Below are 26187 nucleotides of genomic sequence, written 5' to 3'. Positions count from 1 at the left end.
AAGCAGGACAAGGCCAGACAAGGCTAAAAAGAGAGGACATGGGTTAAACAACCTATTTTTAAACATACATATGAATTTATGCACAAACCCACAAGTTCTTCTGAACTTAAAACTAACTTATCATAGAATCATAGAATATCCTGTGTTGGAAGGGTTTTAGATAGAAGAGAATTACCCAAGACAGACCTCACTCTAAGCAGGAGGGCTGAAAATACTATGCAACTGGCAACAAAAATTTTGCCACGGTCTTTAAAAATGTATCTTTAATTGCTTTTTAACTCTGCCTTATTACTGATATATAGAAGGAAAAATTACTAATGTAACATACAGTTGAACTTGATATTGAAAGTCTCTTCCAACCTTGATGATTCTGTGATAATAGGGTGGTGATGTGGAAGGAAGAGTGTGAAGATACTTTTTGCAACTTCCAGGTCTCCCCAGACACTTTATGTCAATATGGAAGCCTTTATTATATAAAATAATATATAAGAATACACTATAAAGTAAAAGTAGCACAGTGTTTGAAAGGTTCAAAATAGCTTGCAGAAAAGAAGTTTTAAAAATACAATCATCCTCTGAAATACTAATTCTAAGAGCAGGGTTTTTTTTCATGCTGTTGGTTCATATTGTGGTTACATTCTGAACCAGTCTTTAGATAAACTAGATATATGTAACCTAGCTGGGGCTGGGCAAAGTGGCTGCTTCAGGCTTCCTCCATGGCCTTAAGTCATCTTTAAGAGCAGCTGGGGATGGTTATGGACCACAAGTGCCTTGACAAAACCCTAGAAATGCATAAGACTTGGGAGAATACCTGCCTGCTGCATCATGGACAGAGAGTGAATCTATTCCAAACCATGAGTACAGAGGTACAAGCATAATAGTATTATTAATACTTAGAAAAAAATCAGTGAGAACTAAGACCATTAATTGGTTTCGTTGGTTGGTTGCATTTTTTTAACAAATACTTTAGAAGAAATACTTCCCTTAGTCTTCAGAACACTGCAATACCTCCCTTAGTCTTCAGAAAACAAAAATTGCAGAATATGAAATACATAATCAGGAAAGAGGCTTGCTTGCAGAAATAATTTTGTGCAGTTTCTATTACCTTTAGAAGGAGATTTTGAACATAATTGTGTAGGAAAATAATAGTGAAGAAAAAGGTGTAAGACAGGAGGAAATTAATTCCAGTAAATTCAGGAATCAGATATTATACACGTAACATTATGAACTACTTTCTTGGGAACAAGTAAAAGCAAACATGAACTTGATTTGTGCATTTTTGCTGTGAAAATTTTCTTGTCAAATGTTATTTGTCTCATCTGCTCACATATTGTGTCTCAGTAGCAAGTGAAAAGAGCATCAGCCAGCACAGTAACACTAAGGAATAGAACTTTTGCTGTAACTCATCCACCTGTTCCTTACATCAGAACACATTTCCAGATTTTGAGGATTAACAATATTCAGTGTACCTTTAGTCAAGTCCAAAACACATACAACATAAAAGACAGTCCATAAAGCTGAACTCCCAAATCTCACATGTTCCTCAGCATGTACTGTGGGAAAGGCATCACACAACTTGAAGGCAGGGTTTAAGAGAGAAAAGAGATCTTCTTTTAATACCAGTAATAACAGCATTTGATAAGTCCTCATAAAAACTCTACTGAGCTGTTGTATTTGTATAAACACTGGTAGGAAGGCTGTTGAACTATTTAGCAAGTTATTTTGTAGTGCATTATTTTGCTTCCTTTTGCTTCATCCATATGTTCACCTCCCATTTGTTTTTCCATGCTCCTGAGAGACTTTAAACTCACATTTTAAAGATGGCAGCGGCCAAATTGTTGCTGGATTTGGGACATACAAAGTACACAGAAGTCTTGGTCTCAGCTGCTTTTGGAATGCAAATAATAAATTGAAATGATCCTACTTTTGACTGTTTTTTATACTTTCGAACAAGTAAAGCTCTGGTTCCAGTGAAAAATTTTGCCGATCTCTAACAGCAGAAACGGGAGCTGTAGTATGGCCTTTGTGCTTTTGTGCTTTCAGGAAGACATTTTGGTTGCTTTTTGGACACAGTGATAAGAAAGGTCTAGCAAGTGCCCACAATGTCACAGGACAAAGTTATTACACCTGCTTCAAAAATACAGTTGTGATGCACGTGCTTCAAAGTATCTCAGAATTACTGTCTCTTAAAACTACAGCTCCATTTTGAACTTTTTTTTTTTTTTTAAATGACGTACCAAGAAAGCTCAATTTCCCAGCCCAAGTACCCTTTCTCCCTTGAGCCACACCTCTTATACACAGCTTCAAGACCACCATTTTTTTCATCCTCTCAAGCTCCAACATGGAAGTTTGTTTCCCTGATCCTTAGCTACCCCTCCAGGCCCACACTGCCTCGAGTTAGACTAGCAGCATACCCTTAGAAACTGCATAGCAAAACAGAAGGTTGCAATGTGTTTAGGTAAGAAAAGTGGTGAAAATTAGAGTTAATGAAGAGAAATTTTTTCTAAGACCACTAAGCAATGTGCACGGAAAAATTAACAGCCTCTTTATTATCTGTTTATTACATAATGTATTTTCTTGTTGTAAGACAGCTTACAACTCCTAAACACAACTTTAAAATCACAGGCCATTCACTCAGTTGATATAAACTGGCATAATACTATTAAAACCACTGAAGATGTTCAGATTCGGGTAAGTTGAAGGTAGTGAATTATTGCACAGCTATCACAATAATCTTTCTGCATGAAAATACAGAATATTTTCATCACTAATTAGTATAATGTCTTTCTCACCATACTGCGTATTTTCTGTCCTATGGTCACTATGATATTATGCACTGCCCAAGAAAGCTATTTTGGTCACCACTCTAGGTCCTTGTACTTCTCTGTGTGAAGGTCATGTTTTAGTGGTCTTACAGGCAGGCTCATTAAAAATAAAGTTTATGAGCCGAGAGATAGTGAAATGAAGCAGCTGTTAAACTGATACCTCAGTTGTCAGCTCAGCCTCTAGCTGCCTGCTCTATATGGCTGCATACTTCAAAAATTACTGAAATGTTTAACTGGACTTTGACTCAGGGTCCAACTGCTTTTGTCCCCCGATTTATCAGAAAGTATGATATAATAAAAATGCCTCTTTACGAAGTCAGATCTCCTAGGCCTCTGGCATTGGAGTACAAATTTATTACTGCATAGTAATTACTGCAAACTTAACAGCTAGATGTGGTTTAAAAGGACAGAAAACAATGAACCCTCAAGAAACCTATAAAAGACTGAAAAGAATTATTAATTCAACCATCAACCATTTTTCATTATTTTTTAACATGACACTGGATTCATGGCTAGGTATTACTAATGGTGTCATTAATACATTTTGTGGTGGGGGAACTATAAGAACCCAAATTAGGAAGCCTTACACAGAAGTGAGGAAGGACAATTTGAAATAAAAATATATCCTGAAATTACTCATAATCTGCAAACCACTTTGCTTCTCAACTTCAGAAATCAAGACTAATATTTTGTAAAATATAGTGCTCTTAAGTTGCAGAAATTGTAAGAATATTCACATCACACTTGTAATGTGATGTCATTGTGAGAAAGAGATGTCATATTTGACAAAATCCTCATCACAGGCTGTTTTTGTTCTCATAATCAATAGACAGACCTTTAACTGTTTTGGCACAGAACTTTCATTTATTTTCCCTCAATATAATAACTTATTTACAATTTATTTGTCTATTTTCAGGCTGTTTCAGTATTCAACAATATAATTTCATCCATTTTTTAAATGAAATGGAGTAAGGTCTAAAGATATGGCTATGCATATTCAGGTATGCATTCAAACATTTGTAACCTAATGTCATGCAAGAGATGTTTTCTATATATTCAGTATATTATGAAGGATATGGCTAAAGCAATACAAAGTAATTTTCCACTTTGTCATCAGTGAAATTAGTTAGTAATCTCAATTTCAATCATGATAACACACAAATAAAAATTTTGTGCAAAGAAGGCAATCATATTTTCCCTTTGTGTACAGCAGAAAAGGGAAAAAGTAATTTGTGCACATTGTGTCGAGGAAGATTAAGGATATAAATAAAGGAAAATTTTACAACTGTAAAGGGATGTACCACAGTTTACCTGAACAGACTATGCAGACTTCCATATTGGAGGCCTTAGTAACAGCCAAGAAAAATAAAATGCTGGAATAACACAAGTGTAGCTGGATAGGACACATGTTTTGGCTGGATGACCTAATGAATTTCCTTTCAGTTCTATATATCTTTAACACATCCCTGCAAATGTTGTGAAACCCAAACTAAAGCCTCCTATACTTTACCCCAACCAGAAAAGTCAAAGTTTAAGGAGTGTTCTGAAATTGAACTTTTGCCTTCCTGCATTTATCCAATCATGGTGTGCAATCTTCCGAACCAAGTTTTTTCTGAAACTGTGCTTCAATCTGTGCCTCTGTGCACTCAGCTGAAATGACTACAACCCAATGCTTTAAGAGACTTATTTGAAATGTATATAGATGAAAAAAAAGTAGGATCACTTCATTATACAGAAACAGTTGTTCCACTGTCATATACTTCCAAATATTTTTAAGCAAAATGTTCCTCAAAATAGTGATTTAGTTTTAGAGAAAAGAAGAAAGATTAATTACACAGAATCCTGTGCTGTTTTAGACATTAATCTCAAGCAAACTGAATATCTGCACAGATGTCAGAGAAATTGCATGTGCTCTTCTATATGTGATCAGTTTTACAGAAGAATCTTTGAAAAAAACAATCTAGTATGTGTGGAGGTCAAAACTGTTTTTAGAAGAATGTGAACAGCTCAGAGGAATGCTTCACTCTTTCTGTACCTTTTTTCTCTGCCCTCTTTTACAAGAAGACTCCTACTATGTTGTTCAAGAGATTTTTTTACCACTTTAGCCCATTACATAATTACTTTTCAATTAACACCATCATCATCTTCATCATCATCATCATCCTCACCATCATCATCATCATCATCAGTATTGTCAATTCTAATCCTTGAGCTATAGCCATTAAATAGGTAACAGAGAGAAAGTAACTATACTGTTTCAGTATTTTGATTTGTGCATGGATCCAACAAAACATTTTAATGGATATTTTGAATAGATAAGACTGCCCCCAGTAGAATAACAAATGAGTCTAGGGATGAGGAATGAATAATCATTGAACAGATCACTTCTTTTTTTTTTTTATACTTATTTTTGTGTTTGTTGACCAGGATTTTTTATTATTTTATTAAGTGCTGCTTTTAAATGCTCTAATTATCTGTGATTAAATCCTGCTCACATTGGCATGTTGTGTGAGAGATCTTGTTGTTGTTATTGTTGTTTCTGTTTTTAACCAGAGGGCATGTCTTCAAGATTTGTGTTATCTATGTATAATGCAACCTGACAAGAGCAAGAGTTGAGAGGAAAAAGAGAATGACGACTCTGAGAGGGTTGTTTTCATTCTATGACAGACATAACATTGCTTGAGGTAAAGTCTCCTGGTTCTCCATACTGACTGAATGGCTGAGGCTACAGGTCACAAAGGGACGTACTACAAATGAGTTGTCTTTCATTTTTTATGCTACATGGTTATCCTTGTAAGTATATGTCCCTGAACCAAAAAGCTCTGATAAATGCTTCACTTTAAATGCTTATTTGATTTTAACCAATTTCTATACTTATATGATTTTGTTTCTATACAGTCATTTCCATGACACTTACTACTGTTTGCAGGACAAACCAAAATTTTTTTGCAAGGAAACTAGCATTATTTCATTTCTGCATGGGTGTGCTGCATAAAGTAATAAGCCAGAAAAAGTCCTTTGACCCTCATATGATTAATAAACCATGGTGGGGGAATGCAGCAAATGAAGTACTGGACAAAAAAAGCAAGGGAACGATTTTAAGTATAAGATGCTGTGACCACTTCTTTGTCTCCTGCTTTCAAGCCAAACTCTTGCAGTCATTCTGCAGCTAGTGCCACATTCAGTTGAAGTGAAGGTTCCAGCAGTTCTGGTAGACTTTAAGGGAAAATTAGATGAAATCTTTCTTTGTTGAGTTCTTAAATGGCTTTCTATTCCTTTACCTCTGGCCATACCCTAGTGAAGTTCACCTGTGGCTGCAGGGTTGGTTGGCTGGTTTGTTGGGAATATAAATGTGATCAGGGAACACTCAGCTGCTCACTACTGCAGCAGACACAGAGAAGCAGCAGCAAATGCAGCAGCACATTTCATTTAACACACATATTAATCTTTGGTAAATGTGTGTGTTCCAGACATGGAAAAAGTATTATGGACCCTGAAATGATAGTGGGGTCTTTTCTTTGAATTTAACAAGTAGGATTGGTTGGCTATTAAAAAACAGATATTCAAAAGCAGAAAGGAAGGAAAGGAACTCTCCAGGTTGAATTAAGTTGTGATGTGCTTGCATAGAAAAGCAGGCAAATGTTTTCTCCTACTGTATAGCATCTCTAAGATTGATGTGCATGTCTATGTTGGCAAGATCACAGAATCATAGAATTATTTACTATTTAGAATTATTTAGGTTGGAAAGGACCTTTAATATCATTGAGTCTAACTGTTATCTCAGCACTGCCAAAACCATGTCCCCAAGTGCCACTCCTATACGTCTTTTAAATACCTCCAGGGTTTGGGGCTTGACAATCTTTTCCAGGAAGAACTTTTTCTAATATCTAGTCTAAAGCTCCCCTGGTGCAACTTGAGATCATTTCTTCTTATCCTGTCACTTGGTACCTGGCAGAAGAGACCTCCTTTCAAGTAGTTGTAGAGTGCCCTCACCATCAAGACAACAGTGATACCAGTCATTAGCTTTTTTTCCCTGAAGTTTTAATTTTTGCCTGTGTAGAATGGGCAAATGTTAGTGAGGCAAGAGAAAACTGTTGCCTGTCACAATCTTTTGATCAGTTGCTCTCTGATGAGAAGAAGGTTTGTCATGCTCCAGACAAGATAACGGAAGTGACAAAACAGAGGTGCAGATTCTGGCCTTACAAGGCAAGCAAGGAAAGGAAAGCAGATCCTTTACTGACACTGCTGCCTACCAAAAGCTGTGAAGGTCAAGAGAATGAGCTGGCATATATCAATGTAAGTATAGACTGAGGAGGAAAAAAATGTTGGTTTTGAGGCCTCTGCATTCAAATCTATAAAAGTAAGCCCAGTTGCTTTGCTCTGCAGCTATATAAAAAGAAATGAAGCGCTAAACTAGCGAAAAAAAAGGAGCAGTAAATTTTTTAGGAGGAAGCCTTTCATTCCCTAGAGTACAGCAGTCATTTCAGTGAGGAGTACATGGACAGGCTGATACGCTGCCCTTGTAATATAATTTGGAAAAACAAAATCATCTCTAATGAGCTGCAGCTGAGAAAATCATTATTCACCTCAGAGCTCTTTTTATCAAATTATATTTTAGCCAAGCACTTGCAAAATTGTGAATAACACTGCTGTGGAAAAAGTTGAAACAAAATTATAGTATGAGAAGAAGCAGCAAAAATGCATTTTTATGGCTATATTATTATTAGTTTGGTATGTAAAGATTCACCTGCATAAGTTTCCATGCTCCTTTGTAAGTGCTAATATTTTGACATCAATGTGATAATTCATATGTAGATTTTTCCTTCCTAACTCTCAGGAGTTAAGAGATATTTAAGTTTTCCAACTTTCTGATAAAAAGCAGACCATTTTGCATGAGTTCACGTTATATTAGGTGTTATATCACTAAAATTGGCACTATGTTCTGTGACCTGAAACATAAGGAAGACATAGACCTGTTGGAGTGAGTCCAGAGAAGGGCTATGGAGATGATCAGAAAGCTGGAGCACCACTCCTACAAGAAATGGCTGAGACAGCTGGGATTGTTCAGCTGGAGAGAAGGCTCCAGGAAGATCTTATAATAGCCTTCTAGTACCTTTTTACAAGAACATGTAGTGACAGGGCAAGGGGGAATGGTTCCAAACTGAAAGAGGGTAGATTTAGATTAGATATTATGGAGAAATTCTTTACTGTTAATGTGGTACAGAAGTGGAACAAGTTGCCTGGAGAAGTTGTGGATGCCCTATCCCTGAAGGTGTTCAAGGTCAGGTTGGATGGGGCTTTGAGGGACCTGATCTTCTGAAATGTGCTCTGCCCATGGCAGGGGGAATGGAGGTAGATGTTTTTTAAGATCCTTTTCAACCCAAACCATTCTGTGATTCTATGAAATTAGTACCTTATTTTTATCACAGCAACTAAATATAGAATTTCATCATCCAGGCTAGAAAACTGTGCTACACAGGTTTATAAAATGGTCTGTATTAGTAGAGATTTTCTGATACTATTGGAGGTGTCCTTCAGGAACAAAGTTTCTTGGTAACAGGCTTTAGTCTTCGTCATTATTTATGAGTGTAGCTCAAATCTCTTCCTAACTAGAGTGTCCGAAAGAGGAAAACTCACTTTAGGCAAAAGGGCTATTTCAGTGCATGGCAAGGCAATAATATTAATACTTTTTAAGCAGATCCCTTACAAAATTATCTTCTTTTTTTTTTTTTTTTGTAATTCAGTAAATCCTATTGCTTAATATGAATACATAACAGAGTAGAAAATAGAAATAACCTATGTATTCAAGTGTTTCCTCCCTCTTCACAAAATCAGTTTCTAATGTTCTATGGTAAGGTGTTATGTATTAATGGTTTTAATTTAAAATGGTCTTAAAAGCTTCGGTACTCAATTTCTAAAAAGCTCATAAGATGGGAAATCTCATTGTTCTTCCATACCTAATTATTTTAATCTCATTTAAATTTTTTTCATTAGCTTCCATTCAAGTCTTTTGTTTCCTGGTTTTTAGATTTTGGACAGTTGGGGAGAAGGTAAGTGGTTTCTTGTTTCAGTTTGCATTTTTTGTTTTGTTTTGCTTGTTTTGCAGGGTTTTTTTCTAATTTAGGTGGCTATTATCCATAGAATGGATTAAGAATAGATGAAGAATTCTTTATCTATGCCTCTTGGAAGCAGGATAATGTAGGATACTCCTTATTCTGGTGTCTTGCTTCTTAGTCTTATTGCTTGTACCATACCAAATTCCATAGGTTTCAAGGGTGTATGAAAGCAAAATGTTTACTCTTACTGAGGCATTTCAGTCATCTTCTTTCTTGGATAACATCTGAAATAGTCCTGTGGCCTCCTAATCACTGATTCTATTATTGGTCCTGCAGTTACCCATATCTAAAGATTTTACCCTGTTTATCCAAATAAAGTAAAAAGAAAACTAAGACACACCTCAGAAGACACTAGTCCAAGTTAGCCAACTACTAGGTAAAATAGACAACTCTATGTAAAACAATTAGGTGGACCATTTTCTGCTTCCAGATCAAAAGAAGATAACAAACAATGAGTAGCATACTTCATAATATTATATAGACTAAGTTGGGGTCATTAGATCATCATCTAATCTGCCTTTTTACATATAACAGTCCATTAGGCTAGCAACAGATACACTTTAAAGAGATTAAAACATGTTAGTTAGACTGAAGTAGTTCAGTTTTCAGAAAAGGAAAGTATATGCCAAGGGTAGAAAGAGAGAACAGGCTTCAGCAAGGTCAGTAACTTCTGCCGTAGCAGAAGTTGATTTGTAAAATGGTCTGAAAACCCAAAATACGTCTATCCTACAGAATGGAAAAATCCTCCAAATTCTGGGAATTTAATATGGAATTACAGAAAGGAAGGAAATTCCTCACTATTAACAAAACTCTGGTGATCAGTATGTGACTAAGAACTTTCCAGGAGGAACTGAAGAAAGGATATCCTCTGCCACTAGATTTTATTAAACCTTATGACTTCATTTCCATTCATAATAAAAAAGACACTTGAAAAGATTTCTTGTTGTAATCTCCTCTTTCTCAAGAACACATTTAACAGATTGCACATCATTGGGCAAAATAGTCTTCTCAGCTACAATGTCTGGTAACAGACTCAAAACATTGTGCTTGACTACGAACATTTTCTTTATGCAAAGCTGCAGATACTGCAAACACACTAGGACAATGCAAGAAAAGCAGAACAAAATCTGGTATATGATCTGTGATGTTTCTTTTTCTGCTCATCAAGTTAATGCTTGATCCTTTAGGTTATGATTTCAGGAGGCAAAGTATACTTATTTGTCACTTTGAATTTTCCACTTATCATGCTATAGGAAGAATAATCCTAATTAGGTTCTTTAAATATTACTATTAAAGCTAAGCAAATAATTTCCCAAGAGATCTAATTATCATCCCTAGTTTTAAAAGGAACCTGTATTCCATAGTGCACAGGGTAAAAAAAACTAACAGAAATACAGGCTGTATATTTGTAGCATAGCTGACATGCATCCTTCTCTTAACTGCTTTTCCTCAAACTCCTATAGTATAGGACATGGTGCCCTTAAAAGACATAAATTGAGTGTTGATTTCCACAAGTCAAACCATCCCCCTCTACTATTTCATCATGTTCAAGTGTGTACTTGAACAGTGTACACTTCAGAGGCCCTGTGGTTATCACATTTTTAACATGCCAGGGATTTTATGAGTTTTCCTATGGAGATGTAGGAACATTAAGAAGGAAGAGTGGCTAGGCACTAATTCAGAAGACTTGAGATAAATTTCCTGCCTAAGCGGTCTCATTTCTCCATCAACAAAAAATGGAGAGGAGTACAGATGGATCTCAAGAATATATTGAGATATATTAATTTAAGACTATGCCTTACTCTGAAACTGTTGCAATAGAATATGAAGTATAATATTGACATATGTATCAAAAAGTGATCCATGAGTCCAGACAACACAACCAATAGAAAACCCTGTTTTCTTCTGAGGTGCCATAACCTACATCTGAGGTGCTAGGGCATGCAGTAGAGGCAGTAAGTCTGCTTTGCACATTCTGTAAGTGATTGGAAAAAGAGATGCTGTTCATGGTGCTGGCGTTTATGAGCAAAGTATATTATCTTTAGCATTATGGGTGTATTTTTAGCTTTAACGACTCTCCGTCTTTACAAACAGACTTTCAAATGGATTTTGAGATTAAAATATGGCACCATTCTAGCATGAGTTACAGAGCTACCATGTTCGTCTCAATACAAGTCTTGAGTCAAACTGAAGAACACACAGCACTAGCTGTGTTTCTGCTACTTTAATACTGCTTATTAAGGGTTGAAACTTGTCCCATGTCACTTCCAGGTGAGTAATAGAGAAAACTGTAAAAATACAAGAAGCTTTGTGCATGAGGCAGTGAATCTACAGTAGTTATACAGAGTAAGGAAACAGTCTTCAGGGGTCAATCACCTGTGGTTATGTGGTAAAATTCTACATTATATATAGCAAAGAATTGTGGTTTCCTCATGTTTAACTCTCTATCCCTCCTCTGTCCCAGAAAATCATGCTTTTATTGCCTGCTGATAGTGGCCTCTCTGCTATGCTATCCTCTAAAGGATGGTAGGCATGGTTTGGGAGACTGCTCACTGGTATGGTCTGAAATGATGTCAGGGAGCAAGCAAACAGATACACAGCTAACAGTGCAGATGACTACAAGGACGGCTTTTAAGCTAAAGTTTATTTACTAGTATAACTACAAGCTTCCGGTTCAGCACCAGTGCAGCCAGGTTAGCAGGGTCTATGGCCAAGGAAGTCTTCTCTGGCTCCCATCATATTGAACACTTTTCTTTAGATAATATTTTCTCAGGCACAGCATCATGTGAATTCTACTATGTGATTTCTGGTTCTAGATCATATGTGGCTTCTTTGGAGGGCAAAAATACAGGGATTTGTCTGTATTCTATGCTTTAATATATTAAATATTGTATTTATGTATATCAACTGCTTTAGATCAACTTCAGGAACATAATTTTTTTGGAGACTATGCATCCAATTTTCTTTTATATATTTCAGATAATAAATGAAAGGGATTCAGCTCAGACTCAGATTTTATGGGAATATTCACAGAACTGAGTGATACCCACCTCTATTCCTGGTCTGAGTTGGTAAAATAACTTTATTGGTAAGTTAAGAACACTGAGACATCTCATAAATGCTTTCATAAGCACACATATTTATTATAGCAACACCGTCTGTCAGCAGGTTCCTTATAAAGCCCCATTTTCAGGGATTTATGGAACTGACATATGTATCGTGGGGGGACAAGCCTACATTTGCAGGGCGATGACCTTATAGGTCTTTACCTCTATTTTTTCTGATTCTTTAAATATGCTGAGTTGTTCACTTTGAGAAGCAGAAAGATGTAAGACAAGAGCAATTTTCTTTGTGAACAGCTCCCAAATGCAAAAGTCCACTTTTCTTCTGTAATTTGTATGCACATGAACAAGACTTAAATTTTGTGCAGCAATAATATGTGTTAAGGTGCTTGAGCAATTTAAAAAAAGATTTACTTATTTTTAAATGTTCTTTGGCAGAAAGTATATTTCACAGTGTCATTTACTCGTAATTAATATTTCCAAAAAGTAAATGTAGGAAAAAAAGATAAATCTTCTCTAGGTTAGAAACATCTTCTTTTGTTCAACAAGTCAGACTTGTGGCTCGTGAAAAATTACCAGTGCCTACCAAAGCTAGGTAATTCAAACCACCAAATCGCATGAAACAGCATTTTGCATAGTCTGAATTGCAAACTAGCATAGACAAAACATATGAAATTGTTGAAAAAGAATAAAATACCAAAATTATTAAATGCAAAACTATTGCAGCCAACTTAATGTGTTTTTTGAGCTTGAACACTAAAGGGAGAGATGAACATGCAGGCAGCTGTGTAAAACAGAAAAGTTTCTGTGTCGTGGGGACAATTCCTTTGACAATCTATTCTGTCCTATTTTGAAAATAATTCTTGCTTTGGCCTTCTCTGAAACTAAATCCCACGCCTCAAATAAATTGGATCTAACGAAACAGAAATGCAGCTCAAAGGACTTAATCAAAATCTCTTCTAAGCAGCAATCCAGATTTGAGGCATGGCAGCCAGGCTACTGCTTTCCAAGCCACCAAAGAATTTTAAATGTAGTACAGAAGTGTTGCACTTGGTTGAGAGGTTGGGAAGTTATGAAGCACAGAGCTGTATTAGTGTGCCTCTGCTGAATGATAAATGGAGCATTGGCCTTTGGAAAAGGATGCAGAGTAATAAGAATGTCAGTAGAATATATCATGCAGGGAAAACCCATTGTCCATGAGAACCTTCAAAGGCTCAATTCCCACTATAGTGTTAACCTGGCTGAATAGAGGGTAATCAATATACCTAACATATACCATGGTAGCATATTTATAAAGCAATACACATAATGTATTACATCTATCTATATAAACATAATTAGATAGTGCATAATTGTATAATGCCTGTGGTTTGCAAAGAAACTTTTCGTTAGGCTTTTTGAAAAAAACCCATGTAGTATTTCTTCATCTGGAGTTACTTTACCTTTTCCAAGACACTGCGATAGCTTTACCCTATAATCATTTCCTATTGTTACATTCGAAGGCGAAGTTCTAAATTTGATAGCAAAAAGACATATTCCTGGCTTCCTACTCTGCAATTAAAGAATTCACGATATTGCAAAATTCTCAGCAAGTTTCTCTTCCAGTAAATCTCATTTATTCACATCTCATTTTCTAATAAACTGTGTCTTGCCTCTGACCCCTATAAAAATTTCACACAGTGGACATGAAAGAAAGGAATCTGATTCATTTTTCTACAGTAAGACAAGGCTTATTTCACAAACACCAGCATTACACAAGATCAAAATAATATCCATTAATATAAATTATCCTTTCTCAGATCTATTTCCCTCCTGGCATTGCTTATCAGAAACCTAAAAGTAAATAAGTAAGTTCCTTTTCACGCCAATGATTAGTAATGAATAAACAGAGCAAGTACTAAAGCTGACTTTGCACCTACTGAATGCTGCAAGTGTCTGTACTCGTTTGATATGCATCTAGCAAAGCTTGGATGTTCCCAAAAGGCCACTCCATGAACACTGAGAGAGCAGCGTCTGCTAGTGGTGCCTGTAAGACACAAAGAAGACAGAAAATATTTATATAAGTGAGAGCAACTGGAAAGAATGAACCTTATTTAATCTGTATTCCATGCTATTTTAAAGGCACACACAGAAACAATTTCATGCAATGATCATCGGTATATAGAGAATAGTACAAGATTCTGAAACATATTTCAATGTTTACTTGATTGTTTTTTAGCAGTGTTTTCTTCATTAAAAATATTTTTTATGTTTTCCCTCATTTTCATCATTTTGCCTGATTGATCCAGTCAAATGGATTTCTTGTCAGCTTTTTCTCTGTGGCTATAATGCTCTGTCTTGGGGTGACTACATGCTCGTATGTATGTGTATACATATGTATATATAGAGATATATATACACACACCACAGACCTATGCATATATGTAAGCTGTAAGAGACAGCACATGAACATGTGTATACTTGCATGCATATGCATAAGTAAATATGTGAAGTTTTTATAGATATATTCACATATATGCATATTTATATGAGTCTACTAATAATTTATCTAGGACACAATGCAAAAGATTTCTCCCCTTTTTTATCATCTTAAGATTTCAAAGTAGTACTGTACCCGTGGCATTGAGAGGGCATCGATTGAATGCCGTGTCCCCAGCTGCAGTCCTTTTCCACACCATTGACATCAAATAGTCTTCAGGACATATTTCATAAGGTGCTGTAATTTACAAATGAGAATTTAAATAGAAAAATTAACATATTTTATATCAGAAAAATAAGTGTTCAATTTCATCCTATTTTTTCCTGAGATGTGTATGTTAACATAGATTGGGTTAATTTTAAGTTTGAAGTACAAAAATGAGAAGCCTGAAATTTTGCATATCTGTCTTTGTGATGGTATTTATTTCATATAATCTGTGGCTTTATTCTCTCCAGCAAGCAAGTACTTTTTAGGTTGTAGTTGCAACGTTAATAGGTTTGAATCTTTCCTTGTTGCTCTGTTTTGATCAATAACACTAAGTAACTATCAGAAGATGAGGACACTTAAACTGTGATAAGCTATGATGCTAATCTTAAACTAAAATTTGTAAAGATTGTTCTAAAATTGAATCTGTATATGAAAGAATCAGTTCTGAAAAGACAGTTGAAACATTAAATGTGCTAAAGGTGCTAAATGAGAGTTGTATATTCTGAAGGTTATTATAAAAGCAGGTTGTTTCTTTGAAATGTGTTTCAGTACAAGTTGGTAATTAAGAAAGTATAGTCAATAACATGGGACTGAGTGTCTATAAAACAAAATAACCTTTTACTGGTTATTGCAATACCGTTTAAAGGGAAAAATATCGTCACAATTTTGTAGTAACAGAATTGCATGGGGAAAAATAAACTTCAGCAAATGCTTCATGTTTTATTTTCACATGGTCATGACTACAGATTCCTTTTGCTCTTTGTATGTTACTGTAGATCCAGTTTATGATTTTTGTGTAAATTAGATTAACACAGAAAACATCCGGCTGAAGATATCGCACAACTTACATCACTGACATGTTAGTTACTGAAATCTAATTCACTCCAAGTTCAGCAGAGAAAATCAGGTATTGTTTATTATTCTATGTATTTCCAGAAAAAAAAAAGTAACCCTGCTGTATTACAGCAAAGTGGTTACAAAGCAAGAAAAAAGAAAAGAGAAAGGAAATTCATTCTAGCAGATGGTGTGATAAGGCAGAAAGCAATTCAATGATTCACCCATGGTTGCACGGAAAATCTCTAGCAGAGGCAGGAACAGACTACAGATTTTGCCCATCCCATTATCTAACCCATAAAATCGTCCATCTTCCGTGTGCTGTACTTCTGCTGACAGAAGTGTGAGCAAGGGAACTGAGTAGACTTTTGCACAAAGCTGTACCCTCTCTTAGTAGAGGACAAAGAATACCTAGCAGATGGCTCAGTAATACTAATATGAATCACAGTTGGGCAGAAAAATTGCTTGCTAAATTTGCCTCACCATCAGCATTCCTGAATCGTAAATCAAGACAGTTGGTGCTGCTAAAAAAGCAAGAGATCCATTAATGGCAAAACCCAAAGAAAGTCAGTTATATTGATAATCCAGAGTACTAGCCCTACTTTAGATATGCCCACAGAGTGAATGCATCAGGACAGTGTTACACTGGGAAAAGCCAGATTTTGATAAACATAAGCCATCTGGTGACATAAGCAAATGCAATTACCATTCTATTATGACCTTATAAACAAAAGAAATGTTCTGTTTTGGGGATCGTAAATGAACATAATAAGGAGGTAATATTATGAATTACGTAAATTTGCTAGTGCTTAGAGTTCTTTGAGAACTATATTTGTTATGCAGCTGCGGCCATCTCAAATGTGTTGTGTTCACTAATCACCGTTTTAGGTGTTGATTCTCAGAACTAAAACTCTTATTCCCTCCACATACTGAATGCTAAATGTGAGGTTTTTTCTGGAAAAAAAATATATGCATGCATCTATATGCACACTTAAATACACCATATTTTCTCTTTTATATTAACAAGTCACAGGTAATATCAGAGATTTCCCATCTGTTTGGAAGGATACTAGTGTGCTTTTGAATTAAAGTTTATCAAGATTATACTGACTTTAACCTCGTACCGGAGATAAAGAGTGCATTTGTGTGTTGTGTTCAAAGTAAAAGGCACTCCCAAGACCTAGAGTTATCAGGAAAGAGGTGTGGAAGCAGCTGAAATTTGGAAGAAGTTTCGCTTAGCCCAGGCAAAGAAGTTTTCCTGGTCTCTGGCTGACTCTTAATGCCTTTTAATGCCTTGTACAAGAATCAAGGAATCAAGGAATGCTGCAGATAAAAACAAACTTGTTCTTCCCCAAGCTAAAACATATTTGGCAGAGCTTACTCATCAGGCATCCACCCACATTAAAGCATCTGTGAGGCTGCAACCCGTGTTGCTCATGGAGGCATTACAGTCCCACCGGAGTGGTACTATATCTGAGTTAAAAAGCTTCATTGATCCTGCTGGCTCTTCTCAGGACCAGTTCAAGTATTTCTGTAACTACAGCACAAGTAACTCATAACACGCCCACAGATAAATATGAGTTGGCTCCACAAAATCATAAAGAACTACTAGAATTTGAAAGCAAACAGCAAATACTGAGGTAAAATTTGCTATCTTTGGCAAATAAAAGACAGGCCTCTTTCACTCATTACGTGAATCAGCAGTATCTTCCCACACAGAGCAGGCACTCAAATGTAACACGTTACACCCCTGTAATGATAGGCCTGAATTCATCCCACCTAAGCACAAACACTCAACAAAGTCAATGATCTAGAGGCACAGTCTTCTTCTGACATTACTGGAGAGAGGAGGTGCATCTGTCAGAGGCAATCAGCCCACTTGGGATCTGTGGAAGCTCTGTACAACACACAAAGCAAGAGACACATGCAGCCGCACAGAATTTACCGTCTACGCAGGCAGATAACAAATATGGGAAAGGGTAACAGAAGGGTGAGGCAAGTTAGCCTACAGCACACAGTAGCTCACATGATGGTAGAACTAAAGCTCCTCTCTTGGATCATTCAGTGCCCCAGGCAAAATTATCATAAACAAAGGCAATAGGAAAAAATTTTTTTGAATGTCTTATAGAATAGTGTTGTAATCAGAGACAAAACAAAAACCAAAGTTTTAATTTTATTATTCAGCTGTTGCCAGTTACTTGAATCTTCTCCCTTCTCACATTCTATCTTATCTATCTAACACTGCTGTGAAAAAGACTTTTACCATCAGCAGGAAATCATTAGGTAGTCTTTGATAGGCATTGTGCACTCTTGTCTTTCTGTTAGCTAACAAGACAGTCTAGCATTGTTTTCAGTAATATTTTGGTCTAAAGGGTTCCTATATTAGGCTTTCTACTACTGAAAATATGCTGAGAATCTCTTCAGTAAAATCCAGGTAAAGCATTAATATTGGAAACATGTATAGAGTTAATATAGATTTAACTATTGGGGAATTAAGTATTTCTGGAAACCAATACTGTATTATTGGAACATGATATATTCTTAAAGCTGTCATAAGAACTTAGTCCTATTTTTATAAAGATAAATTTACAGAAGTCTTCTATCCTGAATAATGCTGCACTTTGTTTCTGATTCTCACATCTCTTCATTTTTAGTGACACAGTTGGTGGAAATTGCCTTATTTCTCTTACACATCTTTCTACAAGTTTCTGATCATCTTGCCATGTAACTCCTTATCAGAGGCAATGTCTTTTGTTATCTAGCTGTCTCTATTACTCTTATGGGACAGACACAGTGTTCATTCATCTTGTGTAAGTTTTCTGCCATGACTCCTGAGTGACTGCTTACCAAATATAGAAGTTTTTTATTTTCTCTGATTTCTTTCCAATTTTCTGAAGTTATCCTTCACAAAAAAAATATTTTGAGTGCAGAGTACTGCTGACATACTAGGAGTGAAATTTAACTTTAAACATTTGGGATGCAACAAAGGAGCAATAACTGAACCCAAAATATCTTCAGATCTTTGCTTTTCATTCCCAGTTCATTACACAATGGAAGGAAAAAACAACAATTTTAAAATTTATAGAGTGAATAAAAACAACTCACAAAGAAAGATATTCAAAATTTGTCCAGAACCAAGCTGTTTGAGAAATCAAATTTTAGATAGCAGTTCTGGGCCTGCCTCTGTTAATGCTGCTGAAAGTAATTCAATCCATGCCCCAGCCATTTGAAGAGAATCACTGATAAACTGTGAAGAAAATTTTGTATAATGTTCAGATAATGCAGAACTCAAACTACAGAATGTCCAGTCAAGATTTTCAGTTATCAAGTAAACAGCTCTGTTTGCAAAGCATCTTATTAACATCAGCCACCATAACAGAAAAAGGCTTTATTACCCTTTTGCTTCCACAGTTTAAAGCAGCTATAATTTAACTTTTTATAAGTCTATAGACCTCTGGGTAATACAAGCAGGTGCAGCTTCATACCCTTTACAAAAATATTACATGGTTCTACACACCTGAGGATCTTGTTTTATGCTAAGCAATGCTAATACAAGAAAAATGATCAACCTTTTAGCTCCTCACATTTTTCAGTGGCTTACATAGAACAAGAAACCAGTGAGACAAAAAAAAGTTTTCTAAGCTATTTTAGGGATATGGAAGAAAAGCATACAAATAATGAAATTTGCTTATACTTTAAACAACTCTGTATAGCACTTTCCAATTTTACTTATGTTTATAGAATGTAAATCTGTATGTAATTTTATAAAATTTTGGTAAATTATCCACTCTCTACATTTACATCTGAGACTCTTCAGTAAATGTCAGTTGAGAGGCAAATAAATCTGTAATTCATGTCTAATTGTCTGCACAAGCATAGCGTATTAAAAGGTGCTTTAGGTTATAGTTTCTATAAGCACACTAAATCTGGAATTAATCACATAAATAAATAAATTTACCAAATGGCAAATAATGCTCTGTGTGCATTTGACTTGTAAATACACCTGTAAAATATTTTATTAACAGCAGGTGGCAACCTTTGAAAATTGGACTGCAGCAGTATGGTTCTACTTTTAAACATAAAATGCAAATTATTTCAAGAATGGTTTTATAAGCACAAGCTAGTTTATCTGACTGTTTGTTTATTGAGAAGATTCATATTAATCTTCTATTAGCGTTGTGCTTTTATAGAGGAAGTCTGCATTACCTGTGGAAATTATTTTGCTTAGGAATCCAATGCAAATACTATTTTGTACTGCTCTTGAAATAATGAAATTTTTATTAAAATTAAAGAGATCATTTAAAAAGCAAGTTAAATTCAGTTAACTTCTACAGTACAGTGTTACAACTTTCTAACTAGTCTTTTTGTTGCTCTTCAAATGCAATGAGATTAATTGTTCTACTGTACTGCGAATACCTTGAAAACTGTTCTTTGATGACTGTCAAGGGATAAACCTGCTACCTATGAAAAATATGGGCTTGATAACATAAAATTCACATCTGATAAATTTCTCGCTTCCTGACCCAAAGCATCCCTCCCATTTAAGTCCTTCTCTGACTACCAGAGAACACAGCCAGTGAAATGTCCAGAAGTCCGATTGCTAGATTGATTTTTTGCTGCTTCCTGGCTTGCAGTTCAGATCACATAATTTCCCAAATGAATGGCTAAAACATCTTACCGTACTAACACCTTATTTTGCTATCTTTCACCTATCCAACAATGCATTCTTTTACTTTAGGACAATGTGTGTTTACCGATAAATATTATCTGATTCACCAGATAGTCTTCTTTGTTCATCATTTTTGAAGAAGCAAAAAGTACACTTTTATTAGATTTCAGTGGGAAGGACTTAAACCTGTTGGGAGGCCAAAGTAAAAAATGATACTAAGCATTTTATTAAAAAAAAAGTAATATTTAAGCATTATAGTAAAACAGGAAAGATGTGTCTTTCTTTTTAAATTACTTTCTTTTTTATAAAATGTTGCTCATGTTTTCATTCATTCATTCATTCATTCATTCTTTACACTATGGTAAGGCTCACTTTATCCCTTATTTTTACTGAACTGGAACTTACCCCAAATGTATTAGAGACATCACTTGTACACTGGATAAAAGGAATTCCAAATTACAAAGCCAGCCCTGATATTCTCAGATACAGTGCATTCAAAGAGATTTTCTGTAGCAAATTGTTCATGCTCCAGATACTACAGGCATTCCTAGGCAATCAAATATTTTTGTGATAACTTTTTTTACTATAGTAAATTTATTTATTCAAAACATGATGCATTGCTCATATGTCCAATAGAGCTAATTTGCACCTAGTTGCATAAGCAGAAATCTACTGAGAAAACCAGCAGGGACTTGTCTAAAGCAAGGCTAGCTATGGCTCTTCATGGCTATTGCTCTACAGACATTGATCTTGTCTTTCCTAAAGATGCCCATTAAAGTAAGCCGTATTATAGTGCATATAATAACAGCAATTATATTTTCATCTCACCAGGACACCTCTGTTCACTGCACCGTCTAACTTCCTCTCCAGTTCCTTCACACTGTTGCCCAGTCACAGCAGCACCTTGACAGATCCTTATCCGCCTCTCCCAGCCACCATCACAGGATTTGGAACAGCCACTCCAATGGCCCCACTGGTTCCACTGGCCATTCGCTGTTTGGAAAAATAGAATTAGAGTGGTGACAGGATGACAGTCATAATGGAGAATTAATCTTTTTTTAAATTTACTCGTATAGTACTGTTGTACAGTAATGATATACATTTACAATATCCCTTAAAAAAAAGTAAGTGAAAACATTTTTGCATGTGATATTTTAAGATCTTGATTTTTACATCCTATGACAGAGCAAATGAGGCTTAAAGGTAAGTATATATGGAATCTATACCTGGAAGGCTGCTTTTGTACTGAGAGAGGATCATGAAGTAGTCTCAGCACAAAAGGGAATTAGTTCATATACATTTACTTTCTAGGTTAATGAAAAAACTTCAAATTTTTAGGCTTCAACCATATCTGCCTAAAACTGCAGAATGTCCTTCAAACAGCAAAAAAAGCAAAAAGCTGATATGCAGCCTTCATGCAGCCTTTCAGGGCACATTCTTTAGCTTTTTACCTCATCAAGTAAATTAGAAATGAGGCCCCAGGACTCACAGAATCACAGAACCGTTCGGGCTGGAAGGGGTCTCTGCAGATCATCCAGTCCAATGGCCCTGCCAAGGCAGGGTGACCTAGAGCAGGTGACACGGGAACACCTCCAGGCAGGTTTTGAATGTCTCCAGAGAAGGAGACTCCACAACCTCCCTGGGCAGCCTGTTCAACGCTCTGTCATCTTCCATGGAAAGAGGTTCTTACTCGTGGTGACATGGAACTTCTTGTGTTGTAGTTAATGACTTCTTTTGTTTTAGCCTCCCTGTGGGTGCAGCTGCTCTGCCCCTTGCAGCCTGCTGGGGCCACACTGCCACGTACGCCCCGCTCCGGCTCGGAGCTGCTGCCAGTGCGGCCCCGGTGCCTGCCCGGCGCTGGAGCCGCTCGGTACTCACCGGTGCACTCGGGGTTGTAGCACTCCCGGCTCTCGGCCCAGGGCCCTCGGCACTCAGAGCCGCCGTGGGCCGCCGCCGTGCACTGCCTGCTTCGCTGCTGGGTGCCATTGGAGCAGGTCACCGAGCACTGGCTCCACGAGCTCCACTCCTGCCACTGTCCGTCCACTGCCGCCGCGGCCACAAAAGAGATGGACACAGCAGAGTTAGCACCGGAGCCAGGCAGGTGATCGCAGCCCCTCAGGCTGGGCCCAGCCTGCTTTCTTAGGCAATCAAATACAGAAACCAACATTATCAGCTGCTTTAAAATAATTTAAAACTGTTTTCCTTTATCTTCAAGTAAAGAGCATTCTATCTCCTCTAAATGTAGACTGATATAAAAAAGGATTATATAATGATTTTGGTCACATACAGTTTGAATGGTCTTATTAAAAACAAGGCCTTATAAAAAAGATCAGTCTTTTTAGGCAAAAGTGAGGGCTGTTCTTGTATCATGTAAATAAGCCCTGAAAAAAATAAAGCCCATTGAAGTGATTTATAAGAACTGCAGTAATAGTTCAGATAGGTCAGATTATAAAGTTATTGGTCCTGATTGTGAAACTAGATGTCTTTAGTTGAACAGGAAAACGGGAGTTACCACTTTGCCTCACATACAGTCTCTCTTCTCTGTATTTGCAATGCTGAATATATTTTTATCATTCATTCTCCCTGTAAGGTAAACGATCCCAGTTCTTCAACATTCTTTTGAGGTAAAATGTAGCAAGCAACCACTGGCCTTCCTTCCTTTCTTCCTTCCTTATCAGATCTGCTGTTGTGTTTACATATTGCATTATCTTCTTTCTGAATTTGTGAAGTTAAATGTCTAAACAATATGGAAATAGTGGAAATCGTTCTGTATTTAGTAATTTGTATTAGCCCATGCACTTGAGTTTGCATAAATATTTTCCTGAGTAAAGGTTAATGACTGTTATTATTAATTTTGCATATCAGAAAGCTTCTTGAGGTAAATGAAAATATTAAAAAACAAGATAATGAAAAATATAAACCAATTATGCTTCCAGACAAGCTAAAAATTATATGGTCGATAATAATAGGACTAGACAGTATGTTTTAAAACAGGCAAGCATTATGAAACATGTTATGACTAATTGTGCTAATTCGGGATCCTGCATTCATACAGATTTCGGCAATCATCAGTTCCTCATTGCCCCTGCAGTTAAATATAATCTCAAAATGTAGGTTCTAATATAATTTTGATTAATACTCGTCCTTGAAAACCTAGTTCTATAACTACTATTGCTATATAAGCACCACCACTCCAAACAAGGAATTTCCCTTGGTGCACTTGCCAAACCCTGTTTTCAGGATTCTTCTAAAGGGGAGTTGGAATAGCAGCTCCCTAAACTGATGGTGTTAATATCTAAAATAGGAAGCAGAATCTTAAAAGTTAGTGATTAAACATACTGTTCTGTATGAGTGCATCACTATTCAGTGAATAATGGAGGTAAACTATTTCACTATTGTCAGACATTAACAACAGAATATTTCAAAGATACTATCCATATCCTGGGCCCAGAATCTCAGCACCAGTGAATTAAAGGAAGAGATTTTCCGAGGCTTTTCCCTAAAGTTCTATATTAAATATTCTATGTAATGACTGGTTGTGAACCACTTCTCCATGCAGATGCCTCTGAAGCTATGAAGCTGTGCCCTGATAATTTATTCAGCAGAAAATGGAAATCTTTCCAAACATGGACGCTAGTTCCACTCATTAATCATAAAAGGTTTATGTGAAGAGGAAAACATTATGGAAATTACATTTCAATGCACCCTCTTCAGTTTTATTCATTGCTATATAGTATTATTTAGTGTAGGAAAGATCAAATCAATTATCATACTGTCTTTGGAAAAAACTCATTCTGTGGCTTCTCGTATATATTTCATACATCTCTCTTATTTATCTTTAGGAGAAAATAGCATGTGAGTTTTCTATTTCAAAAATACCCTTAAAAATAGAGAATTCAACATGAAGATTCCCTTAAAAAATATAACATGCAAATTGCAGCAAATCTTAATATTGAACAGAGACTTAAAGTGTTACTTTTAAATTTAACAGTATAGAACTGCCTCTGAAAGTCATTTAGGTACAAATGACTGTTCAAAATCCAGAGTTCTCAAATAATTGTTTATTTTGACAGATTAGGTGTAATATCTTTCGTGTTTCTTTGCAATACTGAAGTGAATTGTATGCATTAATTTCTTCTCTGCTGTTTTATTGGCATTTGTCTTGTTGACAACTCTGCTCCAATATATTATCTTATTAGTTACTTTGGTGTACACACATGTAAAATTGCATAGCTGCCAATTTGGCCAAAAACTGGATTAATGTAAAGTTTTTGTGGCTGCATTTAACACTAAGACCTTTCCACAAATTTTCTCCTAAACTTAGAATATGCTTTGCTGACCAGAAGAAAAGCAAAGTTCAGGTTTCATAAAACTCTCAGAAATTTAGCTTTAATACGACACTAAGTTTCATTTTTTCCTTCATTTCAGTTTTCAAAACATTAAACAACCATTTGCTAATGTGATGTCTGTCCATCAATCCTTTACAGGAAGAGTTCTGGTCATGAAGAATCTATTTGCAGCAGTGTTGTAAACTGTGAATAGTCAACAAACCCACTGCATGGGCAACCTTCACACGGTCAAACAGAATGCATGAAAGAAATTTCTCACATTACTGCTACCTGACATGGTTTTAGTACCTAAGTACTAGAATCAGTTCAATAACCATAAATTATTATTATATATAATCTTCTTCATGGTAATTGAACTTCTTTTAATACTCAGGTATTATATGCACTCATATATATGTATACATATATATATTATGCATCTATATATGTATACATGTATTTTGAAAAATTTGGTCTAAATTAATCATAATCTAAAGACAAGAAGTAAAAAATAAATTTTGAAAGAATGCTCTTTTTTCAGTTAGCTTCAATTTTAGTGGATGGACATGAAGCCCATGCATTGTTTATTTGGTTAGTGGTAATTTTTTGAAATTGGTTTAGCACATAACTCCCAGAAATGAGGCACCTAAAATCTGTACCATAAAGACTTAACGGGGATTGAAATAATGCTCTAGCTTGTGTGAGCCTTTCTGTCTGTACACATGTAAATAATATCCATTTTGAATAAATCAGCAATTTAAATATTATGGGTGGTTTCACAAATATGTTTGTCATATGATGAATAAATAATTACAGTGAACATCTAAGCAAATGTAATTCATACAGATATGGTGGACAAAAACTATGTGACCTCTGAATGTCTCTCTTTAAGCCACACTCAGAAAGTTGTTTGCCTTTTGGTTCTCTGAGACCCATCCTGAATCAAGATTTCCTACACAACATTCTGTTCCCTACAAAGAGAGTACCTCAAAGAAACTAAAAATTGTTTGCTTGTGTCTTGAACAGTTACCATCCTGACTATATACTTTAACCACTACAGTCAGAATTATGAACAATATTACCCAATCTAGGCACTTTGGATAATGTTTTGCTTTTTCCTGTGTGCAAAGGGCTGTAAAAGAAACCACAAACAACCCACATTAAACGCACTGTAACAAAGCAGAGAGTTGCTATATGAGCTCACCAGGGCAGAGTGCAATATTGCAAGGTTTGTGTTGTGTTTCAGGTCCATCACATGATCTTCCCCCATACTGGGGAGGTATACATGACCTTGTCCTAGTTCTTTGGCCTCGACCACATGTGAATGAACACAAACTCCAAGGTGACCATTCCTCCCAAACGCCATGTACTGCAACAAACCATACAGATTTTAACCAGAAACAGACACACAAGTAACAAAACGATTTCAAGATAAACAAGATCACTATTTTAAATAGGAATTATTTTTCCACCTTCAAGGAAATCAGTACATAGGTAAGCTTTATCATAGGAAAACAATTACTTTTTAAAACTTAGTTAATTTCAATTTAATCATATTTTCTCTTAAGTATATTTAGAAATATACTTTGAAACATTTTCTCTAATGTTTAAACTAATCTCGCTACCACAGTTTCTGTTCTTTGACGGTATTAAGCAAGATGACTTCC

At 35.9% G+C, this 26187-nt stretch overlaps 1 protein-coding gene across 13 annotated transcripts in view; it reads right to left on the bottom strand.

The window, feature by feature from the left end:
* The window catches only part of ADGRB3 (adhesion G protein-coupled receptor B3), a 452569-nt gene that overhangs the window by 232996 nt on the left and 193386 nt on the right, over positions 1–26187 (bottom strand). For all 13 annotated transcript variants that reach the window (XM_048298456.1, XM_048298463.1, XM_048298464.1 and 10 more), the window contains 5 exons: positions 25725–25889; positions 22071–22235; positions 21021–21185; positions 14618–14719; positions 13923–14029 (listed from right to left, as the gene is read on the bottom strand). In XM_048298456.1, the coding sequence (XP_048154413.1) occupies positions 13923–14029; positions 14618–14719; positions 21021–21185; positions 22071–22235; positions 25725–25889 (704 nt within the window). The remainder of the gene's footprint in view (positions 1–13922; positions 14030–14617; positions 14720–21020; positions 21186–22070; positions 22236–25724; positions 25890–26187) is intronic.

The sequence above is a fragment of the Corvus hawaiiensis genome, chromosome 3, assembly GCF_020740725.1.
Source record: "Corvus hawaiiensis isolate bCorHaw1 chromosome 3, bCorHaw1.pri.cur, whole genome shotgun sequence".
Lineage (NCBI taxonomy): Eukaryota > Metazoa > Chordata > Aves > Passeriformes > Corvidae > Corvus > Corvus hawaiiensis.
This window is presented reverse-complemented; position numbering and strand designations above follow the sequence as displayed.